The sequence below is a fragment of the Desmodus rotundus genome, chromosome X (genome assembly GCF_022682495.2).
Source record: "Desmodus rotundus isolate HL8 chromosome X, HLdesRot8A.1, whole genome shotgun sequence".
Lineage (NCBI taxonomy): Eukaryota > Metazoa > Chordata > Mammalia > Chiroptera > Phyllostomidae > Desmodus > Desmodus rotundus.
The window spans coordinates 81,230,725-81,250,766 of record NC_071400.1 but is presented as its reverse complement, the minus strand read 5'-3'; the positions used below and the strand labels follow the sequence as shown (position 1 = coordinate 81,250,766).

General features: G+C 39.6%; 1 protein-coding gene across 5 annotated transcripts in view; it reads right to left on the bottom strand.

The window, feature by feature from the left end:
• DMD (dystrophin) overlaps positions 1 to 20,042 on the bottom strand; it is a 1,965,474-nt gene that overhangs the window by 716,749 nt on the left and 1,228,683 nt on the right. For all 5 annotated transcript variants that reach the window (XM_053917632.1, XM_053917633.2, XM_053917631.1 and 2 more), the window contains 2 exons: positions 16,473 to 16,620; positions 14,210 to 14,359 (listed from right to left, as the gene is read on the bottom strand). In XM_053917632.1, coding sequence (XP_053773607.1) covers positions 14,210 to 14,359; positions 16,473 to 16,620 — 298 coding nt within the window. The remainder of the gene's footprint in view (positions 1 to 14,209; positions 14,360 to 16,472; positions 16,621 to 20,042) is intronic.

Below are 20,042 nucleotides of genomic sequence, written 5' to 3'. Positions count from 1 at the left end.
TTTCTCGGGCTTCCTGTGAATATAAAGGAGATGTCAGATTTGGAGATTTGCGGTGTCAGGGAGGAGGAAAGAAGGTAGACGTTCTATGTGGACCAGGCAGGGTAGGAAGGCAAGGAAGCACCCGGGACAAGTGGGAGGGGCATGGGGTGGTCCCACTCCCAGGGTAGCCTGAGTGAAACTAGCACGTGGGAGAAAATGTTGGAAGATATCCAGAGTTGTGCTACAGAGGGTCTGAAAATCATGGGCTAGAAAAAAAGTTACCAAGGAATGTTTGCCCTTGCTGAATCCTCAGCATCTGCCAGGTAGGTCTAAGGACTGTCTGCCTGGGATTTTGTGACTAGCAGATGCCCCTGTTAGAACCAACCGGGCACTGCAGGGGAGCGTGTTGGCGGTTCCAGGACACGGCTGGCAAACTCATGGCGCATCTGAAGGGCTTGAAGGGAAGTTAGATTAACATAGATTATAATGTATTACTTTTTGTGGAGTTTTGTTACTGTCTGGAAAACAATTTTATTGTTTCAACTCTCTAGGAACAAGACTGAAGAAAAAAACAACAATAGCTAATGCTGACTGCTGGTTTACTATGTACCAGGCACAACGCTAAGGTTACATGTGTTATATCTCGGTCCATTCTTGCAGTGCCATTGGTCTCCTATAATCAGGGGAGGAAACTGAGACACAGAGAGACCATAGAGCTAGTAAGGGACGTGTTGTAGGCTGTCCTGTGGCAGCCCCAGTGAGTCATGTCTTCCAGAATTCATGTCAGGCCCCAGCCAACCCATCAGCTGATTGAAAATGCATGAGAGCACCAGCCAAGTCCTCTGAGCTTCGGCTCTATCAGCAGAACAGCCCAGCTGACTGACAGGCTGTGCAAGTGTAAACGGTTATCATTTCAAGTCAGTGTAAGTTTTAGGGAGATTATTACCTAACACTTTTGTAACAGTAGAAAGTGTTATCTAGAGGAAGGCCAGAAATGGGTGTAAGGCTTGGTTCAGAGTTCTTTAAAAATAAAAAAAAGATTTTATTGATTTATGTTTGGAGGGGAAGGAAGGAAGAGCAGGAAAGAAACATCAATGGGTGGTTGCCTTTCGCACGCCCCCTACTGGGGACTTGGCCCGCAACCCAGGCATGTGCCCTGTGACTGGGAATCGAACCAGCAACCCCTTGCTTCACAGGCACTCAATCCACTGAGGCACATCAGCCAGGGCCAGAGTTCTTAAACAATGCCACTAATATCTTCAAAAATGCTGATTTTGGAATGTGTGACTGAGGGAAGGCTCAAGACTTTGCAAAGGCACCTGTACAAAAATTCATAGCAAACTAGTGAGGGTAATCATTAAAGAAGGGATTTTAGAGGATCATTATGAAAAGGCTTAATAGCAGCTAGTATTTATTGGCTTCATAGTCTGTGTCAGCCATTGCCCAAAGCAGTGAAGGAGGGGAAGAAATCCTTGGACTTCCCCCACCCTCCTGCTCCAGGCTCCTGCCAATACCTCTCCCATTGGCTAAATCTACCCAGAAGCTGCTGGGCAGGCAAGCCTGGGAAATAAGGTGGGCAGAGGCCGGCCTCTTGCAGTAGCCAACATAGGAAGGAAAGGCACTGGAATAGATCTGAGAGCACAGGGTAGATGACAAGGGCATAGCTGGGTTATGCATCCCGAAAAGGGCTATGTTTCAAAAGTATAAATAAGACAAATGGGCTCCCGTGTTCTGTCAAAGTTGAATATGTATCCTCTGCTGTTTGATGGGTGTGCTCCACACATACCAAGAGACAAAAGTTTTTTAGAAAAGGCCTCACTGTTATCTCAGAAGACACTGTGTGAATATTCCAATGAATGGAACTCGTAGGCAGCTCACACACAGACACTTGCCAGCCACCCTGTTTATCCTTACCAATTAAAGCGTGGACCAAGGCCGAGAGCAGTGGTGTCGCCTGACAGCCAGGAATGCAGAATCTCAGACCCTAACGCCAGAACCACTGAATCAGAAACCTCATTTCAACGAAATCCTGAAGTGATTCACAGGCACATTAAGGTCTGAGAAATGCTTCCTGGCAGACAGATCCTTTCTTCCTTCCCACTGTATTAGAATTTATGATACCTACCTTGTAATAGTAACCACAAGGTAGCTCCTCATCAAAAAGTACTCATAGTATATACTGTGTCCTTAGTTCCTCACTAAACCCTGGGGGTTGAGGGGGGGGGGGGCGTCAGCAAACGTGTCTCATAATGCATCAGCACTGTGAAAATAAGGAAGTAGAAGCCAAAAAGATTTAACTAGATTGCCCGTAGTTTTGAGCTATTGTGTGGAAAACCTGTGTTGGGAGGGAGTTGTTAACTGCAGGTGTAGAGATCTTTTTAGTACTGAAATGAGGTGTTGGGGAGGCAGGACAGAGACAGACAGTACCCAAATCACGATAGTATTTGAGGTCACAGTCAGAAGTAACCGCATATGAACTAAGAAACTGGAAAGAAGTATCTTAAAAAAGCTGATTCTTCACTCAACACTGAAGTGATCCCTTAATCCCATTGCATCTTGGGGCCAGTAGAAGTAATTGAAGATGTTAAGGTCACCTTCCTTCATTATTTTAGTACTTCAAAACTGTTTTCATCTGCTCGCAAACCCTATAAAAATCTTAAACATAAAGGGTTCTTTCTATTAATTTTTCTGTTTTCCAGGTTCTCTGTTATTTGTCACCAGGGAATGAGTAGCTAGCAGGAGTCCCCAGCCTTTTGGGCAGCAGGGACTGTTTCCATAGAAGACAATCTTCCCACGTATGCGGTGGGGGTGAGGGAGACAGGAGGCGGAGGGGAGGGCGGAGGTCATGGACCCCTGCACAGAGCACCTGAAAACTCAGTTCACTCTCTCCCTTCCCCAGCCTCGTCAATGACTCCAGCAGGAAGATGCGCACCACTGATGCAAATGAGACAAGAACTTCATTGGTCTAGAATTTGTAAGGGCAGTCATAGCAAAAACAAAAGCAGTCTCCACGACAGTCATTTAAACTGGGATTGAGTGGCAGACTTTCATTCGTTCATAAGTCTCAGTCCGAGAATTATTGCCCCAATCAGAACTGTTGATGTAACCCACATCATGAACAGGCAGAATGTGTCACCTTCATAGGAAATCTACTTTTAGACTGTGTTTAAGGTATAACCATCAGTCACAGGTTGCCCACAGATCGCTACTATCAGGACAAATGGAGTTCTCTCGAAATATCCTTGCCATGACTTTGGTTTCTGGCCCATTTCCTGGTCTCTCTCTTTTCCTCCACACACTTAGCCAACCGTGCCAAAGATGGACTATACTGTTCCCGGTGATAACTGTGAATGTTCACAAATTATAACTGTGCCCTTCCATTCAGTTCAAATACTTTTACTTCTACAGCAAAGACAGATTGATTTTTCTCTAGCAAGAAATACTGAAATGGTCTCTTCGATGTCTTGTAATTAGTTCGAATATCAGTAAGCAAATTAAAAGGCGGCAAAACAGAACATGCCCATCAGGCCCTTATCAGACCCTTCATAACCTGTACGATGGCCTTGCCCTGAACCATCGGGTGGATAAATGAGGAGAATGCTGATTTTGGCACCCAGCTTACTCTCGGATAATCTAGCTCATCCTTCTTGGCTGACATGAGACAGAAATAACATCAAAGGGTGATAAAGTCTTTCCCACAAACCTGGGGTTCCACGGTTTGCTGGCCCCAGGCCTAATCTATCAATCCATTTTCTACACACTAAAAGGTAAGAAACCCATTACAGGTTGGTTCTAAGCCCCGCCAGGTGGTTGACGACAAAAGCGGAATATGTCAACCAGCCCAGCACTCAGTGTCTCTGTCCCAGGGTTTGAAGCCCTAGGGGTCAGATGACATGTACACAGTAGTCAGGGCATGGCATTAAATTCTTTGAGGTCCATAAATAATTACACATTTTACTGCGTGTATACAAAGATTTGACAGGAAAGTTCGTCTTGGGTTTCATTCTGACCTTCCATCCAAACGGCACTGTTGTATATATTTTGCATTCCATGTTGGTTTGGCACATGATGTAAGAAAGGAAATTGGGTTAGACTTCACAATCCATGCTCTTAAGTACAGCTTTAATCTTCATTTGTTATTCGACCTCAGTTTAAGGAGTTAGTCTATGAAAGCCTCCACTTAATGGCATTTCAAGATCACTGAATTATTAGAAAGGTAGCCCCTCTGGTCTCAGGGTTGACACTATATAATCCAGTCATTCCAAAGCCCAGGCACTGCAGAAACAGAAGACACGCATTTTCATATTAGCGAGCCCTCTTTTTATCATATCATTTCTTCTCCTTTCTAAAATTCCCTGCTATAGGGCAAACATCTTTGTGTTAATAAACGACTTCACTTCAAAAATGTTACGCTAAAGGTCAGAGTTATGAAATTTTGTCTCCTTTTATCCCCATCATTATACTTTCCTGCATTTTAAATTCATTGTGAACAGGGAGGGAACTTTGCCAAGAATAGTGTTATCTGTTTTTAATCTGAAATTAGTTTAGCTTTTTAAATACAGTCTGGTCCATAGCACATGTAAGTGACCACTTTTCATACTGAGTACACATTATCAGTATATAGGATATGCCTCTATACACATATATGTGTAAAGTATAGTTTTAATATGGAAATGACTTGCTGCGCACATGTCGCATTTTACAATGTGTGCTGGCTTTTGGTTTGCCCCTATTTTTCAAAATAGCGTTGCATCGAAATGAACACACTATTTAGTATTAAGTTAAGGTTTCCTAATAGAACATCTGGCTCCAAGGCAACGTTCTACAAATGGCTCCTCATCACTCCACCAGAATGGGGGAAACCCACACCGAAAATGGAGGGGAGGGAAAGGAGTATGGACGACAGGTTCAATGACACTCTACTGGGAGTTTTGACTTAGGTTGGGTGAGTAGATTGATTGCAAAGCCACTCAGGGCTAAACAAGTCCTCTTAAATCATGCTTATACTTAGAACATGAAAATGTTGGCATTTGAAAGCAATGATGGACAACTTGGACTTCATAGCCAAGGCAAGGAGAAAAATCCATCATTTTCCTACACGTTTTATCGGAAGTGCTAGCTGGTCATAGATAATAGGAACGATGGAATGAGAAGGCTGAAGGAGCATTGACAGGACACCCTTGGGACCTGCTAGTAGGCCCCTTTGGCAGTCCTGGTACCTCTAACCCTCCTTGTCTCTTTCCGCTCCTGGATTCATGACAGCACCCAAGGACCATATTTCTTTGTCCCCAAGAGCCATATTGATAACTGTTTGATGCAGATGGTGACTATTATTCAACCTTCAGAAAGAAGGAAGTCCTGCCATCTGCCAGAATATGGAGCTACCTGGAGGACATCATGCTAAGTGAAAAGTGGAAAAAGCCAGTCACACAAGGACAATACTGCACAATTATATTTGTAACTAGAACGGTCAAAATAATATCAACAGAGAGAAGAATGCTGGTTACCAGGGCAAGGGGGAGAAGGAAGCGGGAGTTGTCCAGTGGGTGTAGAGCTTCGGTTATGCAAGATGAAACACTTCTGGAGACCCGCTGTACAACACAGTGCCTACGGTTAATAGCACTGCATTGTGCACTTAGAGGTTGGTTAAGAGGGGAGATCCCATGTTAAGTGCTCTTACCACAATAAAAAGAAAGAAGTTGACTCTGCAAGAATTTTGTGCATGGTGTTTGTGTTTTCCCATTTTGACATTATCCCCAATATTTTAAATTAAAGCTAACATTTTTGACCAATGACAATGTGCCAGGCACTGTGCTTGGCAATTCTCATGCACTATGTCACTGAATTTTCGCCACAACCTGTGTAGTACGTTCTATTACTACTGAACTTTGTGGATGTAATAACTGAAGTGCGGATAGGGTAGGTGAAAGACCACACAGCAAGTAATGGGGTGGAATCCATAATCCATAAATGTCACTCTTAATCTCCATGATAAATTGTCTCCTCACAACCCGTTTACTTTTTTTTGGTTTGTAAAATGTCGCATTCTCATCCCTTGCACTGCCTAACATTTCAATAGGTTGGAAAATTAAAAACCACATATTATTATAAACTCCCTCTCATTAAAGAGTGATCCATTTGGTAGTAATGGCAACCAGGTTTCTTGAACAGTCCAAACGTCTCAACTTCACTGAAGGATCAAGGCAGCAACAGCAGCGCCCCTGCTCAGCTTACCCAGCAGGGAGCTGGATTATAGTAGAACTACCAGGATTATATACATAAGCATGAGGTCTGTCCACAAAAAGTCCAGCCATTGTTATATAATGAGAACGGTTTGTCCAAATTTGATGTAGACTGGAATGCCATGCGTGAACAATGACGACTTCACTGTACTAGTCAGTGGGGGTGGTAGATGCTGTTGAGTGAGCATGTGTACTGTGTGGCTGTTGCATTCAAAATGACTGAGCAAGTAGAGCAACACGTGCATCATATTTTGTGTTAACCTTGAACATTCCTCCATGGAAACTATTTGGATGATTCAGAAGGCCGCAGGTATCAGCAGCTGGTGACTGGTAGCTTCATTACAAAAACACGTCCACTCATGCATCACGTCTCATGCAGAGTTTTTTGGTGAAACCTCAAATCAGCCAGGTGACTCAGGCCCCCTACAGCTCACATATGGAGCCCTTCCACTTCCAGTTATGGCTTTTCCCAGAACTAAAATCACCTTTGAAAGGGAAGAGATTTCACACTGTTGATGAGATTCAGGAAAATATGACGGGGCAGCTGATGGAGACTGGGACAACTGCGTGAGGTCCCAAGGTGCCTGCTTGGAAGGGGACTGAGGCGTCATTGTCCTGTGTTTCTTGTCTCTTCTTCTATAAATGTCTCTATTTTTCATAGTACATGGCTGGATGCCTTCTGGACAGACCTCATATATGTGTGTGTGTATATCTGTATATATGTAAGTTAATATGTCTATAACTTTAATATTTTAAGGTAGAACACTCACGAGACTGAAAGAGGAGATATTACAAAACACGATGACATGCCAGGCAGAGCCAGGACTGTCAGAGCAATGAGATGTAGTCATGACATCCCGCCCAGTAGCCGTGACCCCATCTCAATGTGACATGACGGGAAGCAAAGTCATGGATGCTTATGTTATAAACTTTCAATTACTGCTCGTCTCCTCAACTCTCGGCCCTCAAATTATTTAGCATCTATAAATAAGAGACATGAACAGGTACAGTGCCAAGCCTTATGTAATGCCGAATGCCCTTTAAGCAGAGCAAGGGTGGGGGCTCATTACAGTGTGCTTAGAACAGCATGCGGCACATAGTGGTCACTCATTACGTGTTTGCGGAATGAATGATTTCATGAATGGATAAATATTGTGATGTAGTTATCAAATACATGAAGGAAACTTCCAAAGGGAAGGATTTCGAAAAGATAGCAGGCTGTATGCCTTAGTAGTAAAGAGGTAAACAACATTTTCTTGCATTTCCTGTAAAGATCCTTCACTTTAGTGTAAAAAATAAAAAGTAATTAACACTAAGGGCAGGAATGGATGGTCCCTACCAGAACAAGCTATTAACCATGGCATTTGATAGGACAGTAACCTATTAGAGCAAATGTCCATTTTTGAACAAGGAGTAGAAAAGTGAACCTTTAGCTTAATTTAATTTTCTCACTTTAAAAAATATCCTCATCTGAGGTTATGCTTATTGATTTTAGAGAGAGACAAACATCGATGTGAGAGAGAAACATCAATTGGTTGCCTTTCATATGCACCCCAACAAGGGATTGACCCTTCAACCTAGGTATGTGCACTGACGGGGAATCCAACCTGCAGCACCTTTTGTTGTATGGGACGGCGCCCCGACCAACTCTGCCATCCGGCCAGGCTTGATTTTCCCGCTTTTACTGTCCATGTTTACAGTGATGACTAATGATGACTGGCAATACATGGCAACTGCTTATTAACCGATCAGAAATGAAAAGAACAAATCTAAAGTGTTTACTCCTTGGATGGATACGTAGAAGTAAAATGATTAGAAGTTAATACAAAATGAATTAGATTTCTGATAATTTAGATCCAGTCATTTGTATATTATAGAAAATACTCTGGCCTCTGAATTTCAATAGGCTTTTACTCTCATATATTTTATGACTTAGTTTGAAAACAATCCCTGCACTATTATCAATATTGTAAAAGTTATTCTTATATTAATACTTTGCTACATATATTGTGTTTTTAAACCTAATTTTTTTCCTAGGTAAAGTAGATCAGATTTTTTTTTTTATTAAGATGCACTTAACTGAAATTCACTTCCTAGCAAAATGTCTTATTTGTGTTTGTAAAATGTTTTGGTCTCCATATGCACTACTTTATACTATTTAGGCATTAACGAACTAGTTATTTACCATTTTCAAATAAATGATAAAACATGAAAAATTTAAAGTTATTCAACAAAATGAAAATATATTTATTATGACTAATTGGAATGTATATTTTGTCTGTAAAGTTACTTAACATCAAAAACAGTATATGTATATATATATAAATAGTATATATAAATATAAAGCTAATTCTAAAACAAAAAAATATCCTTTCTTGTATTACACAATCACAGATGTTCTATTCAGGTAAAGAAAGTTTGGGAAAATAACTTGAAAACATAGCATCCAGTTTTGCAAAAAGGGCAAGAAGCAAAGCAAAAACTCTCACAGTTTCTTTAAATGAAAAGAAATCCCAGTTTTTACCTTTAAAGGAGCAATGGAATGCAATGGGAAACTGTGTTTGTCTTTGTTTGTAGCATATTATCCACAGAATTATCATGAACTTTGCAAAAATATACAAAAAAACTATTTTCAAATAACTTATAGAGAAGTAGAGGGCAGTGTATTCTGAAATGGATCACATAACCTTTCTACGACTCAGTGTCCTAATCTAGAAGATGTGAGAGTAATTTAGCTTCATTGGGCTCCTTTCATCTGAATAATTCTATGAGTCTACAAAATAAATGTTCTATCTTTTCAACTAAGTATACAACATGATTCTGAAATAAACACCGATGGAACGCATTTTATGAAGTGTGCGAGTGCCTGACCACTGTGCTGTACACCCGAAACCTATTTGGAACCGAAACATAAAGGCGCCCAACTAACTGGAAAACTGGGCGAGTGTGCAGGATACAGCACGTTAGAGGTAGCCGTGGAAAAGGCACCTGATACCAGAGATCGTGACAGTAGAACATTTATGTAGATGCTATATGTAAGGAACTGGCCTATTTGTCCCTCAGCAACTGTGACCTACTAGTGCCATTATACCACCCACGCCAGCATTTGGATGGAGGAGGGGACTGGAGCATATAGGGGAGGGCACCTCATTATTCCTTCTCTCGTCTAATCACTCCGCACTTGAGGATTCCGGGGGATCAAGAGCATCTGTTGAACACCTTGGCCATCGTTTCTCACTTTAATGTAAACTACTGACTTGGGTTGATCTAAATCTGGCGCTGATCATTTCTTCCCCCTAAATTTAAACCAACAGGGATGGGGCAGCACATAGAGATTGAGAGGAGACAAATGATTTTGAATTTGGCTAATGAGTAAGACCCCATATTCAAAGACATTTGGTGGCAAAAGCACAGCATTAAAATGATAACTTGGGGATGGAACCCGGCTATTATGGATGATCTAGTAATATAAGTCTAGGTGTTCACAGTCTTGGTTTTACTTTTCTTTCATAAAAACATTTATTTTCATGCTTGACTCATGTTTCACTGTTCGCGAAGCTGCTATTGTGTGTCTCAGACAGTTCTCTCACATGTCCTACAATTATACATTTTGTGTTCACCTTTGTAATATTGAAATGTACTGAGATGTTGTGAAGCATTTTGGGGTATCATTTCTGCTTGTTTTCTTCCTGTGAGGAATAATTTTATTTGTATCATTTTGTAGCTACAAAATTTAATTACTAAGAAAACGGATTCCTGCAAGTGTCTGTATTTTTACATGGCTGTTTTGAAATAATTAAAACAAGAAACTTTACATTTTCAGCAGTAAAAAAAAAAAAATCACCTTAGAATGCTTTACTCTGACTATGCCCATAACTGAAAGGAAGTGTTGATATATAAAAATAAAAGGGATTTTTTCAAATACCTAGTTGCTTGAATTATAGAGATCTAAATTCACACTTTTATTTTAATGTCAAAAATTGGTTCTTTCCAGTTCATAAATTTTTGATCAGTCATGTAAATGATCCACTACAAGAACTTCAGCATCATCAGTTTAAAAATGTAATAAATAACCTGACACAATCCAAAATAAAGTCTCTTATTTTCTTTGCAAATCACCTATGTACAGAAACTTTTCTCAGTCTAACTTCTTCATACCTCTCAATTTTGTTGGATACTGATGACTAACAAGCAATCCTTCAGAGGCGATTGTGCCATGTTTGAAAGAAGCCATTTTGTATTACCTGAAAATTAGAGTTCTGCAATATCTCCTTGGTATGGCTTTGCTACGGCTTTAAAGGATTACAACTTGTGTTATATTTTGAATAGAACAAAGTTAACGGGTATTAAATATGCCCAATCAGGCATCAAAACTGTGGTCCAAAGTGGATCAGAGATTTCAAAATATCCTTGGAGGCTCGAAGCACAAAGTACCTGTGTCCCTGAAGGCAAAGTTCCTACAGGGACACAGAGAGTTAAGGGAGAAGCAGCCTTAGGCACAGGGGGATCCGACCTTGGCTAAGAGGCCAGTTAAAATTGGTGTGTGCATGGAAATTGGCCCCTGGCTCAAAACTACCACATAATGAATGGTCTTCCCTTAGCACTTACCTACAAGCAAAAATAAAAATAAATCAAAATTTCTAAAGAAATTGAACATGGTATCTAGAAAGAAGCTCAGTAGTTGGCATGGGCACCTTAAAGTAGAGCCCACTGCATTACAGAATTTGAAGGTATCTTTCCGCAAGAGTCAGCTCTTTGTCTTACCACGTAGAATAAACTGTCCCAGTCAACAAGAGCTACCCAGGTACTCACTGCTTTCTATGTTCTCATTTTTACATATAAATCTATAAAGGATCACTGGCTGTCTGAGCAAGGTCTACAGCCCCAAAGAGAAAATGACAAATTCCTTGGAAGACACAACTTACAAAAGCTGACACGCACAAAACGTGAAAAATCTAACCACCCTGTTTCTGTTAAAGACACTAAACCAATTATTGAAAAATTCCCATAAAAAATAACTCCATGCCCAGGTGGCTTTCCAACTGAATTCTTTGAAACACCATGAGGAGACATAATATCAATCTTCAATAATTTTTTTCCAAAAAAAAAATAGAGAGTACCTTTCAACTTGTTTTATAAGACTAGTCTAACATTGCTATCAACACTTAAGAGGATATTACAAAAAAAAAAACCCACAATTTTTCTGACATGAACAAAGACATAAAAATCTTAACCCACATATTAGAAAATTCAGTCCAGCAATGTATGAAAAGTGCAAGGCATCATGGCCAATAGGATTCATTCAGTAATCCCTGAACAGTTTCACATTCTACAACCACTTGCTATAATTTGCCACATTCATGCAAAGGAGATAAATCAAATAATCATTTTAATAAATGCACAGAAAGTACTGAAATGAGTTCAATACCTATTCATAATAAAGACTTGATAAACTGAAAATAAGGAGGAATTTCTTATCTGATTAACAGGACCTCCCCCAAATCCTACAACTAACATCATATTTAATGATGAATTTCTGAAAGCTTTCCACCTGAGACAGAGAATGAGTCAATACTTCCAAGGACCACCACTTCCATTCACATTGTTTTGGAGGTTCTAGTCTACACAAGGAATAAATAAATAAAATCATAAGGACTGAAAAGAAAGTACCTCTATTTGATGACATGATTGTATACATAAAACAAGTACAAAAGATTCTATAAACTACTAATAGGTGAATTTAGCAAGGGGATGGGATATTACTTAATATACAAAAATCTATTATATTTTACGTACCAGCAACAAAAAGAAAATAAAGTTTTAAATGAATTGCATTTATAATAGGATCACAACATCAAACATTTGGGATTCAATCTAATAAAAGATGAGCAAATCCTCTGGAGTAAAAACTGTTTAATATCACCCAAATGGCATTACAGAGACAAATAAATGAGAGATGCAAGATCAGATGAGTCAGTATTATGAAGGAGTTAACTGATCTACACATTCAACGGAATTCCAATTAATATCCTGACAAGCTTTAATAAAATTTGACAAGTTGGTTTTAAAATTTACTTGTTTTTTTCTTTTTCTTTTTTTAAATTGAATTTATTGTGCTGACATTGGTTAATAAAATTATATAGGTTTCAGGTGTGCAATTTGATGATATCTCATCTGTATACCGTATTGTGTGTTCACCACCCCAGGTCAAATCTCCTTCCATCACCATTCTCCCCGTGTACCCTCTCCCACCTCCCCCATCCCCCTACTCTGGTAATTATCAGGCTGTTGCCTCTATGAGGTACTTTTCTTTGTTTTGTCTTTGCTTAATCTTTTCATCTTTTTCACACAGACCTGCAAACCCTCTCCCTTCTGACAGCTGTCAATCTGCTGTCTGCCTATGAGTCTGTTTCTAGTTTGTGCGTTAGCTTATTTCGTGCATTAGATTCCACATAGGCGTGAGATCGTATGGTACTCGTCTTTCTCTGACTGGCTTGTTTCACTTAGCATAACGCTCTCCAGGTCACGAGGGGTGAGATTTCCTTCTTTTTGTGGTAAACCATAGAACCATAAATAACAAAGGCAATCTGGACTAAAAAGAACAAAGTTAGATGCTTTACATGACCAGACCCCAATTTTTAAAAATGAAGCAATTGTGTGCATACATAGAGCGGAATATTAGTCATAAAAAAGAACAAAGTTCTGGTACAGGGTACAACATGGATGGACCTGGAAAACGTTAGGTGAAACAATCTAGACACAGAAGGGACAAATACATATGAGTCCACTATTTGAAAGGTCTAGAATTTGTAACATTCATAGAGACAGAAATTAGATAAGAGGTTACTGTGGGGAGGGCAGTTGTTGGGGAAAGGGGTGGGGAGTCATTGCCTAATGGTTACAGAATTTCCGTTCGGGCTGATGAAAAAGTTACGGGAACAGAGGATGGTGATGGCTGCACGCTGTGAGTGTAATGAATGACGCTGAATCGTACACTGAAAGTCATTAAAATGGCATGCTTTTCACACATATGTACCATGATTTAAAAAATAATTATGACAAAAAAACAGTAAATGGTACACTTTAAAATGGGTGAATGGCATGGCATATGAATTATATCTCAATAAAGTTGTTCAGAAATGACTGTCATTAAGCCGTTGTGGAAGTAGCTGAGGGACAGATATAATGTCAGAGAATAGAGAACTGAGAAGCAGACCCATCCATAAGTGCTTGCTTGACTTAGCAAAGCGGCCACAGCCTTACCACAAGGAAAGAACTGTCTTTTGATAAATGGTGATAAATTAATTGATGTTCTTTTCATTAACACTCATTCATATGCACCACTTGGTTTTAAAGAGTAAACATGCATTACTTTGATAAACATTTTAAATAGTTCATTTAAAAGTATCTGAGTACTTTGATAAACGTTTTAAATATTAGACTTAAAAAGTGTCTGAGGCAAAAAGATAAAGACTCGCACATTAAGTAATTAAGTAAATGATTCAATAATAAATGAATGAATGAATAAATAAGATAAAAAAACACCTTTTGGAGGAGGTTAGCACCCATTTAGCACTGGATAAGCCTATACTATGCATTAAGGCAATTTCAGTTCATGATACATGTTGCACTCGACCACCTCCATCCACCTTGCTTGAATACTGTCAATATATTAATACACCCGGACACTGAATTAATTAGTTCATTTCTCTCCAGTCTCACTGTTTACAATAGTTCATGCAATGTAACAATGTTGTATACTGTGGCGTTTGGTCATTCATGTACCGTCATCCACCACCACGCCTTCCATCCACAACTAATCACGTGGCCAAATCCAATGGTCAGGTTCAAAATCAACGACAAAACACCACCCACATAGCAGCCCCTCACCTCTACTGCCGCCCGTAAAACCACCACGAAACAAAACAAACACAAACACTCGCAACGTTTAGCATGTGTGGCAGGAGACATGGTTATTAATGTCTAACCTTTATCCACTGAAGATTTGTCTGCTTGAGCTTGTTTTCAAGTTTGTCTTGCTCTTCTGGGCTTATGGGAGCACTGACGAGCACTGTTCCTCCGCTCTCATTTAATTGTTTCAGAATTCCCTGGCGCAGGGGCAACTCTTCCACGAGTAACTGAAACAGAGACGCGCAGCAACTTTGAAAATGAATTACAGCGCCATGCCCACCACCGTGTCTTTGCCTCTATTGATTAATCAATCAAGGCACAACTTGACCCAAGGCCCACTGGTACCTCAAATGCCAACAATTTTCTGCACAGTGCAGAGCCGGTAGACTGAAACACTCATTGTTAAGGAGATAAACCCCTCCTAGAGAGGACCAGGATATCTTATCTCTGATAGATTTATGTTTCAAGAGAAAAATGTCATGTGATATCAGCTCTAAAATGATACCCCGAGCAGAGTGAAGAGTGTGAAAACACATCTGTATCAGAAATAGAACAATCTGGATAAATTCATCATCCTCTTAGATATTAAGCCTCTGTGCTCTAACATGGCGCTGAATGTGAAATCGCATTATCATATACTAAGAAATCACTGAGAACATGCCAGATACCAAGCACTGTGCTGAGGTCTCCACATATAATACCTGTTAAATTTTAGATAATAATCCTAGAAGGTAGATCCTATTATCTTCATCTTACATTGAAGGAATCTGGGACAGAAAGGTTACATACCAACAGACAGGTAAGGTACCAGGTCCAAGGACAAACAAGGAGGAAGCAACGGAGCTGTGATTCAAACTTGGGGAGTTTCATTCATGAGCCCTTATTTTTGACACTTCCACATCCTCAAATTTCTCTTATTCATTCAGCATCACATTATAAGTGCCTTTTCCCAAGGTCTACAAAACCACCACGGTCTTCACAACAGTCTTTGATTTATTTGTGTCATCTGGAGCGGCAGTGTCTAATGCAGAACTAGCCACATGATGCTATTTCATTTTACATTAAGCTCAGTGAAGGAAAACTTCAGCTCCTCAGTCTCACTAGCTACTTTGCAAGTACAGCTAGTGGCTACTGAAACAGATAATGTAAAACATTTCCATCATCACAAAAATTTCTACTGGACGGTGCTGATCCGGTGTCATAGGAGCAATTAAAGTGCATTTATTAATAAATGCCACTAAACATGTTTCTGAAATGAGTTATCAGTTACATTGCTACACGTGACACTGAATACATTTAGAAAAGACGAATTTTCAAGAACAGATTGGGTTCCTTTTTCCATGACATAAGCATTCTCAAGCGAAGAATGGACTTTTTATTTTTGAATCTCAAATACCAAGTGCAATATCTGACATAAGAGTAGTAGGGCTCAGTATTTGTTTACTGAATTAGGCAATAATTTCCATACTTTCATCTTTTGTTCAGGTATACGTTTGTTGCACAGAAATCGGTGGTTGACACTGGAGTCTAATTTGCAGGTGGAAACCCAGTGAATCACTGATAAAGGAGCCATTCCGTTCTCCTTCGATCGCGTGACCTTGCAAAATGAGGGTAACAGCAACCATTTTGGAAGTATGATATAAAGATTAAATAAAGTAGCTGATGTAAATACACCTAATACCTAGCACAAGATAGGGGATGATTAATGGTAACTTCCCTTTCCTGGTTACCTTCCCTTCAAGATTTAAAGTAAAACAGATCAAAAAGATTTTCTTTCCTAAAACTAAAACCGTGAAGCTTATTGCAACTGCACAATTAGAGCATGTCAGCCAGCCAGGTGAGGCAGACAAGACAGGGGGAAGGTGTGAAAAGCGACCTGAATGAGCTGGATGTCTGTTCAACCAGATTAGAATGTGAACTAGCACCAAGGCCCCGCCCCCAAACTCTCCAAAACAAAACATTGCCCCAGGTGAAGTGAACGCCCTTAATTAGAGGCTGAAGTAGTGGGATTGATCTTCCCTAAGAAAGGGGATTTCTTTCTATGAAGATTCTTCCCAATTTCTAAAATAATTGGGAGCTGTGGATTTGGCAAGTCTAAAATTAATTTCAAATCCGTTTAAATTACTGCTCTGCAGTTTACATATATATGCATATATACACACACACTTTTAAACATACACATATTGGAAAACACTGGATGGAGACAAAATTGTGAGAAACACTAGTGAGGAACTATCAATAAGCTAATGTGCAGGAAATCAATGGTTAAATAGATTAAAAAACAGATTTATATACACTTTATATAAGTGGGCCCTGGGGGGTTTTAGAAAATAAAATTACCTTGACTTGTTCAAGTTTTTCTTTTAGCTGCTGCTCATTTCCAGGTTCAAGTGGAATATTAGTAATGTTATCCACTTCTTCCAACCATAAAATAAATTCATTTAAATCTCTTTGAAATTCTGATAAGATATTCTTTTGTGCGTCTAGCCTGGAGAAAGAAGAATAGAATTGTTACAAACAACATATTTCTCAAACTTTCCTTTAAAAAAAAAAACCAAAACAAAAAACACACGCACAGCACACGCTTTCAAGAATGTAAGCGATTTAAAAGGCGTTAATACAATTTTTTAAGAAAATTCACTCACTTTGGGCAAAGCAATTTCAAGATGTCAAAAAATCTCTCAAGTATGAGCTTAAATTGGTAAAGAAAGAATTCTCAATTTAAAATTCCAATGTCATTTTATTAAGCCAGAACAATGTTGCTAAACCTCGGTCCTACTGAAATTCGGGGTTAGATAATTCTTAGTCGTGAGGGACTGTATCCTTGGCCTCTTCCCAAGCTGTGACAAGCGAGAATGTCTAGCATTGCCACATAGTCAATCCCTTGGGGGCAAGACTGCCCCAGGCTGGGAACCACCACATTGGAGTAAATGTATAATTCGAAGTTGCATGTTTTAAAATGCTTACAATACACCTGTCTGGAAAATCGTAGGGTAAGTGTAAAAACAAGGGAATTAAAATAAAAACACTAAATTAGTACACGTTCCAATGTTTTCCAAATTATGACTCACACTCCTTTTTGAGGCGAGAGGAAAATTGATTTAAAATACTTAACATATGCGGTACTGGCGGAAGTTTTTAATTATAAAGATGCATACACTCTATGTTATTCAATTAGCCATAAATTTATTCTTACATAGTGAATTGTAACACTTTTACAGTTGAGCAAAATGACCTGCACTTAAAATAATGTACAATTTTTTTTTGTTTTGCTGTCTTTTGGGAGCTATATATCTCTGTTGTGTGTAAGCTTTTAATTGGAGTATAATATGCGTATAAGAAAGTGCTCATATATAACTGTAGAGCTCGATACGGCTTTAAATATTGGACACACCAAATTGCCAGGAAAAGGAATAGAAGGTTATCAGAAGCCCAGAGGCCCCATTTGCCCCTCTCAGTTCCTGCCTTCTTGCATCCTGTCGCCTCTGATTCATTTGTCTGTAATAAACACTATGTACGTGGAGTCATATGCTATATACTCTTTGGTACCTTGTCTCTCTCACTCAGTGTACAGTTTACAATAATCATTCAAGTCGTGTGTAGTTTAATTGGCTTATTCTCCTGGCTGTATAGTTTTGAATTGCATAAATAGGTAAATATATCTCAGTTGGTGGACATTTAGGTTGTTTTCATTTGGGGGATGTTCAGCAAAACATTTTTGTTTCTGATTCCTGTTAACAGATATTTATTGGGGGCTTACTAACTTCCAGGAACTCGACTGGGCATTAGGATGTAAGATAGCTATGTTATGCACCTTGTCTGCAGGATCTCACAGTTCATGAGAGGCAACAAGCATATAGACCGAGGGCTGTGATCAAATACTGTAAGAGGGTAAGTTCTTTCTGGAGCAGGGTTATGTCCTAGAGAAGACAATGGTCTACCTGGGTCTTGAGGCATGAAGAAAGATCCCTACTTCTGGGACTAAGACAGCCTGTCCCATTCACAGCCAGTACCAAGACAGTGCGTCGATGGAACTACAATCCCATTCATTCCCCAAACCAGATCCCGTTATTGCATTCATGCTCGTCTATACTCAGATTTGCTCTCTAATAAGAGCTTGTCCAAAGTCTTTCCTGGGGTATGGGAGGAGCCATTCCCTTGTCTACTCTCAGAACAGCAGAGACTTTGAAAACCCAAGTCATATTATGTCGCTGTGGCACTCAGAATTCTTCTATGGCTTCCCAACCCATTCACAGCAAAAGACGCACTAATTACAGCATTCTACAAGGATTCAGAATCCCTAGATCTGTGCTGTCCCAAATGGTAGGCACCGGCACATGCGGCTCCTGAGCACCTGAAGTGATGCAGGTGGAAGTGAGATGTACAAGAAGTGAGGGTACAATACACATCAAATTCTAGGGACTTAGTATGAAAAAATGATCTTAGCACCTTCACCTCATTAAAGCTGCTATAAAAAATAACTCTTCTTAAAATCAGAAAAGTAAAACATCTCTTTAGTACTTTTTATAGTATGTACAGGTTGCAATAATAACATTTGTACTATATTCATGTCCTGTTTCTACTTTTTTAATGTGGCACCTAGAAGAATTTAAATTACATTATGTGGCTCACCTAATGTTTCTATTAAACAGCACTGACCTATAAAATCTGCTAGTCCCCTCTCCTTTCCTCTCTCACTTTATTTCCATCTACACTCCATTTCTCTTGTCTTTTTTAAATTAATTAAATGTATTGGGGTGACACTGCTTAACAGGATCATAGAGGTTTCAAGTGTACGTTTCTCCGATACCAGATCTGGATATTGTACACTGTGCCCACCTTGTTTTGTGCTTGTATACACTGGATGGGTCCCCACTTCCGAGCCTTTGCACTTGCTTGTTCTGCCTGGGGCGGCCTTTCCTCAAATATCAATCAGGCCGGGCTCCCTCACCTCCCTCCAGGGGCTCCCCTCGAGATCCTACTTAAGATGGCCCCTCCCGCTCAAAAGTCCAATTCTTTCTCCCTGTTGTATCTTTCTCTTATTTCTAGAAACTAACATACACTACAGTTTGGTTGTTTGTGTTGTGTGTCTCCCACGCATGAAATTCAGCTTCCTGAGGGCAGGCAGTTTTGTCTGTTGCAGTTACTGCTACAAGCTTTGCTCCCGGAACAGGGGAAGAGCTACATGAACAACCTGCATGCATGGGTGAATTTTGCCATCATTCTTTCGATCTTGCAGGCACTTGGTTTTTAAAAAAATCTTTCCCATTCATTGCAATACTGATTCTTTTTTTTTTTTTTTTGTATTAGATGTAAGATCAGACACATTTTGTTCCCCCCTCCCCATCCCACCACAGTTTGTCCTAGTTTTACAGGTAAAAATTTTAATTACAAAAGTAATACATTTTCATTGTATAAATCTCTGAAAGGCTTTTAAAAATATGCAAAGAGGAAGATAAAAACTCCTTATACTCTCACTATATGGTTTACTTTCCGACACATGCTTTTAGTCCTCGTACCTATGTGTGTACGTGTGTGTATTACTAGAATGCGGATAATTTCCATGCTGCATGGAAACCTTCTTTTTGCTTAGCAGTACATTGTAAAAGTTTTCCCATGTGGCTAAATACTGTTTTTCATCATGAAATGGGATGGATGCATAGTACTTTTATTTTCTTCAGGCATACCTGGTCTAATGCACTCACCAATGGGCACGACAGTATTTCAGCAAATCTAATAGGCTTTCAGTTGCAGGTCATGGCATCCCACAGTAAGTACTAGGATCGGCTGGAGTGGGCAATCATGCTGATTAATCTATGGCACTTATCACTTGCCTTATATTCCTCTCGCATATACATAAAATGTAAAATGTAAGTGAAAATATTGGTGACGTATTGTAAAACTGCCTCC